This window comes from Corvus moneduloides, chromosome 5 (genome assembly GCF_009650955.1).
Source record: "Corvus moneduloides isolate bCorMon1 chromosome 5, bCorMon1.pri, whole genome shotgun sequence".
NCBI lineage: Eukaryota > Metazoa > Chordata > Aves > Passeriformes > Corvidae > Corvus > Corvus moneduloides.
The window spans coordinates 22,844,173-22,859,139 of NC_045480.1; the positions used below are offsets into that span (position 1 = coordinate 22,844,173).

General features: G+C 41.9%; 2 protein-coding genes across 10 annotated transcripts in view; one reads left to right on the forward strand and one right to left on the reverse strand.

Annotated features, from left to right (window-relative positions):
• Positions 1-14,967, forward strand: part of TBC1D1 (TBC1 domain family member 1) — a 100,726-nt gene that overhangs the window by 303 nt on the left and 85,456 nt on the right. For 5 of the 9 annotated variants that reach the window (XM_032108987.1, XM_032108976.1, XM_032108982.1 and 2 more), the window contains exons 1-2: positions 375-472; positions 7,969-8,483. In XM_032108987.1, coding sequence (XP_031964878.1) covers positions 8,067-8,483 — 417 coding nt within the window. In that variant the 5' untranslated portion in view covers positions 375-472; positions 7,969-8,066. Of the gene's footprint in view, positions 1-216; positions 285-374; positions 473-950; positions 1,067-3,761; positions 4,548-7,968; positions 8,484-14,967 lie in introns of those variants that run through there. The other 4 variants (XM_032108978.1, XM_032108977.1, XM_032108980.1 and 1 more) reach the window with 4 other exon arrangements.
• On the reverse strand, positions 153-1,427 carry LOC116444115 (formin-2-like). The gene is made up of 2 exons (XM_032109205.1): positions 1,195-1,427; positions 153-957 (listed from the first exon to the last, which is right to left on the reverse strand). The coding sequence occupies exons 1-2, from the start codon at positions 1,425-1,427 to the stop codon at positions 153-155; spliced, it is 1,038 nt and encodes a 345-aa protein (XP_031965096.1).

Sequence of the window (14,967 nt, forward strand, 5' to 3'; positions counted from 1 at the left end):
GAAATGCTCTTCGAGAGGAACTTAACGGGCATGGGGAGGGGGCTTCAGCTGCCCGCTGTCGCGACATGGGCGCCCCCCTGTCGCCGGCTGCCCGCCGTCTCTGCCGAGCGCCCGTGCCGTCCGGCCCCCGGGCCGAGACCCGCCGCCTGTTGCTATTTTCGCCTGCGCTGGCGCGGCGCGGGCAGAGAGGCGGCGAGCGGCCCGGCCGGGTGTGCGGCGCGGGTCCCTCCTCGTCCCGGCCGGGTGTGCGGCGCGGGTCCCTCCTCGTCCCGGCCGGCCGGCAGGTAGGGCGGGGCGGGGCGGGGCGGGGCGGGGCGGGCAGCGGCGGGAGGCAGCGGGAGCCCCTCGCCCGGCCCGGCGCCCGTTACCGGCCCCGCCCGCCTCCCCGCGCGGGCGGTGCCCGAACGCGCCTGACAGCCCGCGGCCGCTGCCCGCCGAGGGCACTTCCCTGCGGGAAGCACATCCTGCGGCGGTAAGCGGCGCCCGGGCAGCCCCAGACGCAGGCCTGGCAGGGGGCGGCCGTGGGGAACGCCGTGCCCCCGCTGCGGGCCGGCCCGGGGGAGCGGCGCTGGCGGGGCCGAGCAGCGTTTTGGGAGGGTGGGGGGAAGGAGGAAGAGCAGCTCTCGGCGCGGAGGAAGTGAAGAGCTGTGGCGAGGAGTGCGGCACCCGCCGCGGGGCGGCTCGTGCCTGCACCCGCGCTCCGAGCGGCGACAGCCTCCGGCGCCGGGCGGTCCGGCCGGGCCCCGCTCCGTGCCCGCGGCGGGGAAGGGCGGGCTGCGCCCTCCCGGCGCCCGCGGCAGGGTCGCGCCGTCGGTCCTAGTGGGGCTCCCGGCGAAGCCGCAGCTCTGGCTGTGGGAGCAGCGTTGCTGCGGGACGGGGCGGGCGGGCGGGAGCGCAGCGGGGACGGGGGCGCCGGTGCCGCTGTTCTCGGCTGGCGGGGTCGGGGAGAGCTGGCTCCTCGTCACAATAACCAAAAGATCTGCTTGAATTTAATCTGTCAGTGACCTGAGGTGCCTTTAGTTCTTCTCTCTTGTCTGCTCTTTCCTCGCCCATCAATGCAAAATCGGTGGGTATAACTCCTCCCAGACCCCGCTCCGTCTCAGAGCACCAAAGCGGCTCTTCCCTGGGGAAGAACCTCCCGCAGCACAGCCGAATGTAACTTTCAATCGCCCCACAGCGGCGCGGCGTTCTTACGGCCCTTTAAATTCACGAACTAAGTCAACAGGGGAACAATCTCTTGACACTGCGTTCACGAGAGATATGAAACGAATGTGGTTATTTATAGCGCAGTTTGAAAAGATTGAGGCCTTTGTGTGCTGTGTTTTATTTGGGAGAGAGGCTAACATGGCAGATCTGCTGTAGGAACCTTTAGTAGTGCAGATGGTGGGATTTGTGCCTGCGTTAAGCCCAGAGATTGAGTGGAACATCGTGGGTCAAAATTAATAAATTATACATTTTCTGAATAGCGAATAACTCTGAGCTGATGCGTATGTCTATACTTTTAACACTTTTAAGTGCTGAAATAGAAATTTGTCACGGGTTGTTATATAGGAATGCTGAAAATCATAGGTAATACACAAAAGTAGAAATGCGTGCAGGTGAGAAAAACGACAGGATGGAAGGAATGTGAAACATATTCAGTGATATGTGGATGACTTGACACTTTTTTCACTGTAATTTGGTTAACTGCAAAGTTGAATGCAGGCATTTTGGCTGTAGATATGCAATTGAATAAAAAGGAATAGTATTCCTAATGTAATTTACCTAGCAAGCTTTCTTTTACAAAGGTTGGGGTTTTCTTTTAGTGCATTAAAGTCGTAGAACAGTTCAGTATTTTGTTCAGGTCTGTATGAGGCTGAGTCAGAAGACTTCAATCATCAGCATATTAATTTCCATGGACTTGATTAAGGAAATAGCAACAGGTGTTAAGGGCAGGAGCAGTCAGCTATTTTCTTCACTAGATAGTTGATTATAAATGTGTATGTTTGTAATCAAGATCATACTACCATTTTGTTGCAATTTTTAAATTAACAGTCTATTTTTTAAACTTATTTGAGGAGTGATAAAAATGCTGGTTGTACTGGTAAATATTTTAGGTGTGTTTATTACTGGAACCAGTACCAGAGTGTATGGCTGAATGTTATTCAGCACCCAGTCTGGAGGTGCTAACAGTATTTAAGCATTAAGTCTTTTAAAAGTCAACATTTAATGAAAAAATAATGGAAATGAAAACTGATTTCTGAGGCAGAATGGTTTCTGGACTTGCACATGCTGTTGCCCACAGCAGACCATAACTTCAGAAGGAAACAGCAGATAGTAAGTAGCTATGAGATAAAAAGACCATCCTTGCAACAAGAAGGGTGTGTCATGGTTCCAAGTGCCAGTTTGAATTAAATAAAAACTATTTGAAAACTGTTCTTAGCAGTGACCGTGTCATGACATACTTTATATATATTCGTGTTTGTCTATATATCCTGCCAGCTGGATAGAGAAATCTGTCAGCTTGAGCAAAGACAATGTAAATTTCAGTTAGGGATCAGAAAGAGAGGGAGACAAGTGGTATTTAGTTCTGGTTAGTGTACCAGAGTTCTGGCTGCAGGCCAGGGCTCCTCATAATCCTTAAGTAGTATGATATTTCTGCTAAAAAAATCAGTGGTGAAGTGCAGTCAGTACCAGTGCCTCTGGCTCCATTTGTCAACAGAGTTCAGTGCTAATGCCATGCAGAGAAGAGCTGAACAAATTTGTGCTCTTTAAGACCAGCTGTTTTTCATAAGACCTTGCAGAATGGTTGGAATTTTTGCTTAACTTCTTGAGGAGAAAAACTGACTTAGAGAAACTTACATAAACTAAAGCTGCTGCCATGTCCCAAGCCTGATGTGGAGTAACTGCACAGTTGTCTCTCAGAAGAACTGCAAAGATTGAGGAAGATGGCATCTTTCTGTTCAGCTCCCAGGTCAAACTCCTCATTTATCCACTGCTGTGTGAAAGCTTGACACTTCTTCTAAACTCATCAGTTCTGCTGTGAGTCCCAGCACTCCAGCTGCTACCAAAGCAGGGAAGGAGCTGGAGGAGAGTGAAGGGTTGCTTAGGTCTGTAGTTACCAATGTTCTGAACAATAGTTTAAAACTTTTGGCTGCATGTCTGTATTGAATTTAGTCTGGTTGAGAGGAAAGGACAAAAGAATGATAACATTTCACCACTGTCAAAGGTTCTGCTTTTTTTTTTGTGTGTGTGTGTGTGTTCTTTTGGTTTAGAACATTCTGTCTCCTCTCTTTGCCTTTTTTCTGTATTAGTTTGAGTTTATCCCAAATCTGCCTGGTGTTCCCCCAGTTGCACAAACCTGATTTTCAGTGCCTCACCTTCCTAGGTTACTAACACAATAACCCCACATGATTCTCCTTCCTAACTTCAAAGCTTACCTGACCCCATCTAACCAACTGGCACCTGGAGCCAATACTTTCTCCTTGTGATATAGTCTTTGCTCTCTTGAGAGAAGGTGAATTTTGAGGAATGCTGTCCTGCATGATGCAATGCTGCTTAGACATGTACCTTCACATGGGGAAAACTTGGGGTCCAGAATGGCAGAAGTAATAATTTGTGTAGCTGTGCCTTTCATGCTGTCTTGCCATCACCCTAACTTCTCTCTGAAGGTATCTCTCACCGTGTTGTGCCACAACACGGTGAGAATGCAACTTGATTTTGGAGAGCAATAGTCTAATATATATATATTTTTTAAATTAGGTTAGGGTTTTAAAAAGCAGAGTATCAGATTTTGCTAGAACAGGACTATCCGTGTAGTGTTGCATGCTTTCTAAGCCTGCTCCCCACTTGTGAGAAGTGGCTGGGTTGATCAGAGCAAAAGAGAAGTTGAGAACAAAGGGCACACATGTGTTCCCATGTGTATGTTCCACATTAATGAGTCAGTCTGGTGTCCCCCAGTATAGAAGGCAGGGTTTGATGTATTAATGCGGTTTGTGTAAATATCTTATGTATTACAGTTTGACTGGCTGTTTTTATGCTGATGGAGCAAATACAGCTGAATCAAAGCAGGCTAAACAGTAGCAACATTAAGGTTCATATTCTCTAAACTATATCTTTCTCAGCAGCAAAGCTTCAGCTGAGGAGTGCCACTCAAGCTGTTCTCAGTTTTGAGTGCAAGGGCAACCAAGATCCTTCAAAAGATGCTGGTGGAGGGGAGAAAGAGGAGCTGTCCCAGTTATGTCTGTGAGCACTGGGAGAACAACTGGAGACCTCCAGTGTGCTAAGCAAAGCCCAGAGTAATGAAGCTGAATGGCATTTAGAGCTGCCAAAGGAACATCAAAGTTGAGGTGGAAGGAAACTAGTGGACAGCTTTATTTTTATATCTTTCCTATTCTCTCTTGGATTAAAGGTGAAATAAGCATTTAAAAAGCAAGAGTTGGTCAGACACTTGGGAGGAAGAGGAAACTTGTTTGATCCTACTGTATTAGTATGTATCGTAAACTCCTATGGCACCTGAAGAGCCAACTTTCAGAAGGGATGAACTGAGTGGTGGCAACCAGAGATGGGTAAGGGCACTAAAATTCCAAGCAGTGGAGTCAGGGCAGACATGGATGGGCTGAGACCATGGCTACTCTTTGTCCGTAATGTGTGCTTAATTTTATGGCTGGGAATAGGCCTGTTGAGAAGAACAAAACTATTTTTAGGTTTAAATTAAGCACGTACATAAACACTTCATGGTCTTGAAGTAAAACCTAGTCTTGAAGGAAAACCTAGTCCTTGGTGTAAACTTGAGGGACGTTAATACCAGCAGCATGAAATTGGCATAATTTCTGGTGGGATTTGCTTATGGTAAGTGACAGGAGGAGGAAACAAAGAAAGAATGGCTGGGAAAGGGAGATGGAACATGCAGAACAGTAACATACAGAACGATACAGGTTGGATAAGGAGACTTTCTGATGCTGCTAAATTTGTGGTCTGAGAAACTGCACTTTCAGCCCCTCCTAACATAAGGGAAAAAACTAGCATTTTGACTTCTACTTATTTGGTTTGATTTAGTAGTGTTTTTCTTTGGAAATAACAAATGCAGAAACTATTTATGCTGTTGACTTTGCAAGGTGTTTATTTTTTTAAAAAACAGATGAATGCCAAGAAGCTTCGCAATTATATTAAATACATTCCAGCAGTACAATATTTGTTTAAGTATGACAAAGTATCAACCTTGGGTTTTTTAATATACTGTTCAGTCCTTAGAGTTGGCATGCAAAATAATGTATTATATTGTGATATTCATTTCTATTTGAGGCTGCATTGCCTCGTAGATCTGGGGTAAAAGACCGTGGTAGATGGTAGTAATGAAAAAGAAACTTCTCTTTCTTGAAAAGTTGATTGAAACGAGGGTGACTTTGTTGTATTTTTACATGCCTTTAATTATATTTTTTTGAGAAGGGTTCTCAGAAAACACAAATAAGAAATTGCTACAAATAGTATGTGGCTGGATACATCATCATCTGTGTGGCAGCTCAGTTCTCCTGTTTTCAACTAAGAATGAAGTTTTCTTAGGCTTTCTTATCCCAAGATTATTATCTATGCCACTAAGTGACAAGAGCACTAAAAGCTAAAACCTCGATTTTTATGTAGTTTAGACTACACACCATGGTAGTTATGAATGAATCCAATCTTCCCTGCAGTTGCTAAACTATTTTTCATTGTTGCTGTTAAGGAGAAAAAATTTATAATAGTTTGTCAAAGAAGAGACCATTTTGATTCCTGTCAGATGGAAAACTATCATGGTAATTGTGCTTAGCAGTCTGTGTTGATAAGGTGTAAAAATGCTTCATGAAGCTACTATCTCATTTAGAATCACAGAATCACTGATGTGGGAAAAGACCTCCAAGGTCATCATGTCCAACATTTGACTGAATGCCACCATGTGAACTAGATCACAGCACCAAGTACCACATCCTGTTGTTTCTTGAACACTTCCAGGGACAGTGACTCCACCATATCCCTGGGCAGCCTGTTCCAATCTTTACCACCCTTTCAGTAAAGAAATTCTTCCTGATTTCCAACCTGAACCTCCCCTGCCACAGATTGGTGCTATTTCATTTCTGATGTAATGCATTTATATTAATCTAAAAGATGCTTATTTTCTTGCTTGTTTGTGAAATAAAAAAAAAAACCCCAGCTGTAGTATACTTGAAATGAGATGTACAAATTCTGGATTTTCATGGCCCTTATTCCCACACCTCGCATGCGAAGATAAACACCCAGAGGTTTATGGAAAGACTTTTAAAAAAATGATCTACACATCTAGAATGCTGTTTATTATTAATTCATTGAATAGTATCTTGAAAATTTGCGCTCTTGCTAAATTTGCTATCCTTGGAACTGATAATGTTGCCACAGTGCTCATTTGTCAAAAGATGAAAAAGCTTCAAAAAAGTAAATATACCCAAAGATGATTTCTGCAGTTCTCTTGTTTTTACAGTTTGCCAGTTACTGCAGAAACTTTTTTTCCCCCTGGGACATTTATAGATTGGTTGCATTTTAAACAGCTCAAAATTAATTTCCATCTTGAAATTTTAAAAAAAGTTTTGGGATTTTTTTTAATCCTAAAATTTCCTTTCATTTTCAACAAGGTGAAAGACTGCTAGAAACTCAGTCTGAAAATATTATTGCAAGAGCAAATGAAGGACAAAGTTTAATAGAAACTCATGAGAAAAATAGTGCTGGTTTTGATCATATTTGTAGATGAACAAAGATAAGTACTCTTGTCACAGTAAACAGATGCCACTTATTCAGTACTTGTTCAAATGTAATTAAAATGTTCTGTAAGGATATCTTGGTACTATTTATGTTGGCTTTAATAGGTCTTATCATGGGAAACTCTCGTAAGACTGATGGTAAACTCGTGTCCTGGTATTCAAACACAGGCAATTACAGGCCTGTCAGCCTCGTGTCAGTCTCACACAATATAATGTAACAGCTGAAACTAGGTCAATTAAAGAGGAGTTAAAACAGGGTAGTATATCAAATGCCAATCTATGTGTTTTCATAGACTGCATTTTGCGAAATGGAATTTGTAAATAAATGCAATTATTGGATTTCATTACTAAAAGTACCAATACATAGTAACAGTAGTGGAAGTAGATGCTGGGTATAACAGGATTACAACAGAGTTGTGTGTCACTTGGTATATTCCATTTGGTATTTTAAGGAAGAAAAATGATACAGTGTCAGTCTGGCTAACATTAAGTATTCCCGTCTGGCTGACCAGCGTTAAAATGCAACCATGAATGGTGATTGTCATCTGGTTCTTCCCAGAATGTTGTAAGGACTGTTGCTCATGACTGCTATCTGACAGGTTTTTCAGAGATCTCTCAGTTGACTGCTGCTAGCATTTGTAGATGACAGTGATTTCTAGGGTGTTATTTATTGAAAAAATCTGTTTGGTTACAACCAATAATCACTTAGCAAGCTATACCTAAGGAAACAGCTCCATGTTAGTAGCTAAATTCAAAGTCATCCACCTATGGACAAGAAAGCTGTCAAGTTGACTTTTTTTTTTTCCATATGTAAAGGTGTCTTAGCAAGCAGTGACCTCAACTGTCATGAAGGTCAGAATAGCTCAGCTGGGTTCTTCCTGTGATAATAGGATTGAAATAGGCCAGTGTGATCTACAGGTACCTGCCCATGAAACAGACGCAGGCTAGAAAGAATGTGCGCTGTAATTTAGTTACTCATTAGATAGTTGAGCTAAGGTCATAAAGCAACTTTTAAATCACGACTGACTCTCTTCTGAGCAATGTATTTATTACAGTTATGTCTGTTGGACCTGAAGCAGTAAGGGCCAATGCAGAGAGGTGGAACTTGCTAGTTAGGCCATGGTAAATCTCTTCTGATGTTAAGTTGCTAATTATTTGTGTAATTGAGAGTTGGTTTTTAATAGAGTTCCAGCACCTACATAACTGTTTCTTTTCCTTTCAGAACTCTTCTGTTCCCTAATCAAAGGAGCCATCCAGATAATGTCATTCCATGGAACCAAAATATTGGTGAATTAGTCCAGGTTTCCAAAAGACTGTAAAATGGAGCCAATAACATTCAAAGTTAAAAAGTATCAAACACCTAGTGATTTCTCAGCAAGTTTCAGTCTCCAGCTCGTGGGTTCTCTCCCAGTGCATTCCCTAACCACTATGTCAATGCTGCCTTGGATTGTGGCCGAGATCCGGTTGCTCAGTGCAAAGTCTTCCAAAGAAGAACCCAGCATCAGCCAAATCCGACTTTGTGTTTCACCAGCCAGTTTGCGATGTGAACCAGACACAGGGAAAACCCAGCAGTGGGACCCTCTAATTTGTTCAAGTGTGTTTGAATACAAGCCACAGCAGGTCCACAAACTGATTCACAACAGCCATGATCCGAGCTACTTTGCTTGTCTGATAAAGGATGAAGCAGCAAATCAGCAAAGTATCTGCTATGTATTTAAAGCTGATGATCAGACAAAAGTAAGTAAAAAGAAAAGAACCAAAGCAAGCATCCCTGGAGTTGCTTTTGTGCTGTTTGAATCCTTTCACTACACTGTAAGACCTTAATGTTGTACTTACAATTAGAGATTAGATCTCACTAAAACTTACTGACTGACTTTATTTGATGTTAATTGTTCAGTTGAATTTGAACTGCTCAATATGTGAAATGAAAGGTGTATACATCTCCTACAGGATCAGGGCCTGAATTTCATCAGCTTAAAAAACACTTCAGTTTGGGATATGGGCTGAAATCTTGGCCCTCAAGTCAGTGAGAGCTTTTCTGTTGATGTCATTAGGGCTAGGATTTCACTCTCGAGTCACTGTGAACTTTATCTAATCCTGCACTCAGACCTCTCAAATTTCTGTTTTCCTGAGTTGAGACCTATGTGACTGGGAAACAGGGATACCTCCTTTCTCAGAAAGAGGAGAGGGTAGTGTGGAACCTCCATATGTATCATATGACCCTGTGGAAACCTTTTCCTAGCTCTGTAATTCACAGAGCCTGGCAGGCAGGGTTGGAGACTGGGAGAAAAGCACAATCTCTGCACCTCTGTGACATGGAGGCTTGCTGCTGCATGGTGTGAGACAGGAACTGGGTGTGCATGTCTGGCAGTGGGTGAGATTTGGCTTAGTTTGCATTTCCTAACCATTTGTGTCTTTGCTGAAAAAGTGGAAGCATTAAAATTGTCGATCTCTTCTGTTTGAGAGTAATGTGAGACACTAACTCTCATGAATGAGTGAAATGAGTAGGATTTAACACAAAGTTATTGTGAGCTACTGGGGACAAACTGGTGATGTATCCTTCACCTCTTGAGTGTTGACTCTAGTTATAATGTTGGAAAGCAGCATGCTCACTTGACTCACAGGCTATGTCCTGCTGAAGAACCCTGAAGGTATTATGTGAATATACACCACACACGGGAGTTATGCCAACCTGCCCAAGAGCCAAACATTGTACAGTTCCAAATCTGTGGTCTCAAGCTTTCATCTCAAAACATATGGAAACAGCTTTAGTTAAATCCCCCCAGATAAAACGGCAGTTCCAGTAAATTAAAAGGAAAATACGTTGTAAATCATAAGCATTCAAGTGAGAAATCCTGTCAAGTTAAATGCAGAATACCAAGTTTATGTACGTAAGAGCAGAAATAAGGAATAGACGTTTCAAAACTTGGCATTGGATAGCAGCTGGTGAATGCATTTTTCAGTTTGCTTATGCGTTCAGTTGTGCTTACGATTTCCCAGGATTATGGTGAGAACACAGCACTGATCACCCCCAGTACATTTTCTGAGGCATTTTCTTTTTCAGCAAAAGATTCAGATACTTTTTCTTCGTGTTTGATCAAATTCATGGACATGTTTGAAATGATCAAGAACAAAGTAAGTCTCTAGTTAAATTTGCAGCTGTGCTTGTATGTCTTTGGAGACAACACCCCAGATTTTTGGATGCCCGTTTTAACTACTTAGCTCTAGATTCACACAGATATCTATCCTTTCAAAAACAACCTTCCACCTGGTCTCTTAACTTGCTATGAATGCATGAGTTGTTTCTCTTGACTTCTTTGCAGTCTAGGTAGACATCCAATCAGCATTTGTTGGACCTATGTTTTAATAAAAGGGTAATGGAAATACCAGTGTTCTTCCCATCTGAAGCGTGGCCCTGCCTCTTTGTCGTGGTTTACCAAACCACTACACTCTTTTACTTAAATTTTGTGCAATTTCCACATATTAAGTAAGTTCCTTGTGCTTTATAGGGTGTTGTTACTTTGCTCTGAATATTGTCATATAATGCCTTTTTCAGTGATGTTTGTGTGTTTATCAGCAGGAGTGAACTGTTACCTGTTTTGCAGATGCCCAACTTGAAAGGATAGAGAGTGCACATATACCTTTGTTACAAACTAAGGAGCTGTTTGTTAAAAGGCAGTGAGTTGGGATGAAGAATTTAGCACTGTTACTGCAGTTTATGTTCAATTTCAGAAGAAACAAATTTTAGAAATGGGACTTTTGCAGTCTGTGTCACTCAGCAGACTCCTGTACTGGCACTCTTGTTTGTGAGGCCTTTTTTTTTCCTATTTGCTTCAGGTCTGTAAAAGAATCGTAGCAGTCCAGATATGTTTAGTCACAGAATTTGCATATTCATAACAATCTTTACCCAGCAATCCTGGACATCCAGTCTTCTTAGTGATAATTACTAATTACAATGATATTGTAAACTGCAAGAGCCACAATTCTTTTTGTCTACATATATAAATCTGTAGTAGGGTTGTATTTGACAAAGAGTTCTTGGATTAAGTCAGGTCTGACTGAGGATTTGAAGTAGAAGGTACTTTGTGGCTTTGTAATTAAGTTCTGGGCACATCCTCACCTTAAGATGAGTAGAATAAAAGGAGGCAGAAGTATGTCTGTGGAAGAAGTACAGTAGGAAGATTAGGATGTTAAGACAGAGGCAGGTGAGTAGAAGACTAAACAATTAAGGCCTTTAAGAGGTGGACGAGAAACTTGAAAGACATGCAGACAGAGGCATACCACTGGAGGTGGTAGAAAGTACAGAAATCAGGAATGGTAAGGCTTTTAGCATCAGCATTGCAGATAGACTGCAGTCCATTAACTGTAGTTGTACTCCTTTATATATACAAATTGAGCAAGAACATACATCTGATTAGTGAGGGACTATTTTACTGTTTAATATGAGAGTTTTGTTAATGGGAGATGATTTTTTGCTGGGTAATACCTCAGCTCTAGAGTTGATGGAGGTGTGGGAATGCATGCAATGTTTTCCCTGCACATGAGTATGAGGCTCTTTGGTTCATTGTTGCTGCATTACTAACATCTCCACTTTAGAGAAGAAATCCTTAGATAATTAATACTAAGTAATGTCAGGATTCTTTGCAAGGAATTCTTTACTATGCTGCACTTTAGCAGTGAAAGAAAAGGCCGTGCCCCATTGTGATCTTTGTCTTTCTCCTGTAGGATATTCTTTAATTATTTCCATTGTACCATCATGGCAATGTGCGACTCACTTTCCCTGCTGGATAGCAGTAAGTAGGGAAGGGTGAGATGACATTACTTGAAAACTAGCATGTGAATATGGAGATCATTACACTCTTCTTCGTGCTTAAAGGATGGGTTTACACTGCCTAGAGAGAGCTTCTCTTATGGATTAGAGTCTTCTTTCCAAGCAGACATGGGATCTGGAGCATTCCTTCCTTCATCTATAACCTCAGTAAGTTTCCACTTGTTACAGATAGTGGAGTTTCTTATCCCTACACCCTCATCTGCAGAGTTTCTGATGTGGCCTCATGATTGAGTAATTTCTGCCTGAGGGTAGGGCTGAATCATTAATGCATATTCTTTGTAGGTGCTCTAGAATGGAGCTGGATTCAATTATATTGCCCACGGAGAGCTTGCGAAGGCTACTTATAGGCCATAGATGGGTCTAATATGTACTGTGGTAAGTAATAGTGGGGGAAGATGGGGAAAAATTAAGTCTCCACGAAATCTGTTGCAGAATAGTCAGCATAAGAACTTCAGCCTTGCTGAACACCTTGGTGAGAGTGCTTGGATACTGTTAGGAGCACGATGGAAATTAAAACACACATGCTCCAGCCTCCCTATCTCCCCAGTGGCCTCTGGTCTGACATTTGCTTATGTACTACAGAATTGTGATCCTATTGACATCACTGTTGTTGTTGAAAACTATATACTTTAAAAATTATTGGCATTTTAGTCCTACATTTGAGATGTGGTAGTTCTAAACTGGAACTGCAGGTGAGGTGTGCTGTTTCCTTCCAGAGCTCATTCTTCCCCAAACAGCTTATCTTCTGTACCATGCCTTGCTTTAGCACATCATTCACTCCAAGAAATGAAAGAGATAAATAACATGAGGCTAATGGCATACTGTAGCAGGGTATCCCCCTCCAGCAGATGCAAAGTAGCCAAAACATTACGGAGGAAGAATAATTTCTGTTCTTATTTTGGTTTGGAAAACTAATTCCAGATGTCATTATGTTGATCCTTCTTTGGTGTATTGAATGATTTGTTTTACTTAGGTATGTTTAATCTTTCTTGATGTTTGGGATGGCAAATGGAACACAGGTCACTAGTTTATCTGACTCATGCCCTGAGCTACTTTAGCTTGAAGGCAAGTTAAGGTTGTGCTGTCCTTTATTATACTTTTATATTTATTGTAAATGAAAAATAACAGTTCTAAATGTAATGGTTTCACAGAGGTCTGAGTCAAAAAGGACATTTAGTATCTCAGCCTTTTCCATGTCCTGTGCTCCATTCAGCAGCAGGCTCACATTTTCCCAAGTCTGTCTTCTGTCACCTAGGTAGCTATAAAGACTTTTTTGTTGCCTTTGACAACCCTTGCTACGTTCAGTTCCAGGTGGACTTTGGCTTTCTTAATCATGTCTCTGTCTTGGATTGGCAAGTTCTTATCGAGGCTCTCTGGAAGCTTGCTGGGTTTACTATGCTCTGCTGTGTTTTTCCTACAGCAGGTATCTGAGTAGTTGAAGTCCCTCATCAGGACCAGGGTTTGCTAATGTGAGGATACTCTGAGCTGTCTGTAGAGTGCATCATCCACCTGTTCTTCCTGATCACAGGGTAAAATAAATTCCTGTATGCACAGTAGAGGTTGGCAGACAGCACTGTCATTTTAAAATTTTTTTTTAGGGAAGGAGATGCTCAGAATGCTTGAAAGTTTCCCCTTTTTTATTCTGTGATATGAACTGGAGGTTTAGCGAATTTGAGCCTAGAAACTTGAGCCTGATGTCTTGCAAGGAAAATATTTCTGTGACATTACCAATGCAGAACTAGAGTATGAAGAAATGTAAAAAGCTTGGCTCACATTTTTAAAGGGTTACATTTTTGTGTGGGTTGTTTTGGGGGTTTTTTTTGTCCCCAAGACTCTGGACACAAGCTGTCATAACAGTCTGTAATATATGCTTGTGTTTACCAGAGCAGTTAATGGCAAAACTCTGGGTAGAACTGTTCTTTTCTGCTTAATAGAAAAATATTGCCTTTGATTTAAACAGGACCACAGCTGCACAAGATATGCACAAGTCTGTGTGGTGGTTCTGAATCTTCTCTCTGTAGTGTCATCAATCAGGAACAGCTTTTGGTCCAGGCAACTGCAGGAGTGTAACCAGGAGAGTTGCAGTGTCTGTATGGTTGCAGCAGACTGGGACACCTGCTCGAAACCTGAGCCTGCTGATTGACTTCACCTGTGCCAAATCTGGCCCGTAGCAGACTCAGATAAGACCCATTTCCTTACACTGAGGCACTTCTTGAAATGTAGCACTTGCCCTGTTCTTGAGCTTTCTGGTTACAACTGTGGTGTCTTCTGTCACCAGAGGCCTTCAGGTTTTTTTGTCCACCAATTGCTTTAATAGTTACTATGCTTTTAAACAACCTTCACCTACTTTCATGAGTTAAAATAGCTTATGCACTTAAGTAGATCACGCTGTCTTACCTGGAATGCAGCACTCTGTTACATGTTGTTTATGATCTGATTATGTGCTGAAGAAGCTGGTTTCAGATAATCAACACTTAGCTCGCTGTGAGGCTGCACAGAGCTGATCTTGTGAGTGAACTTCACATTATTCATCTATAAAAGGAATGGCAGAGGCCCAGCGAACTCCGAAGAAGTTGTTGTGAAGCTTGGCTTCATGACTGTAGATTCTTACACAACCTGTTTTTACTTTAGACTCTAAGATATGGCCTCATAAGTATCTATTTTTTAATAGCACCATTTCCCTTTCTTAAAAGAATTCAGGGAAGATAATTTTAAAGATAGAAGTGACCTTTTTCTTCTGTATTTTACTGCCTAATGGGAGAAAAACATGGTTCTTCTTTTGCAAAAGTCATAAAACACTGAAACAAAATTAAGTAACTGGACTAATGTCAGTGCAAGTAAGAACTTAATTTGGCTTTTTTTCTGCCTCCTTATGCACCTTTGGGGTTTTTTTATTGAATCTGTGTAATTGCAAACTGCTAGCATTGCTTTTTGGTTTAGGACATCTCTCCTGTCTCCCAAATACTAACTGAAGAAATGAATGTAAAATAAAGAAGAAAAAAAAAATGCAACAGAACAAATGAAAAATCAAATACACATTTGTGCTGTGTGCATACACAGTCCAGTACATAAAGTAGGTCAAAGTTTAGCTGTGTAAATCCTAACAGAGTATCCTGTATAATGCAAACAACCAGCTGTGCTTTCAATACTCTCACAATTAATCAAGCTTTATGGGCTTCTTGAGTGTGAGTGTGATGACACCCATTCTATCCTGGGATCTGTTCAAACAATTCATGTATGTGAGCTCTTCTGTCAGGGAACTTTAGTGGCCAGTGACCCTGTCCCTAGTAGTATTAGTCCAAGCCTTTATGGGGCTCTTGTCAAACCCTAGAGTAACTTTGTGGCATCCTGCATCAGCTAAGTGCTTGTGTGTTCACTCTCATTTTATAA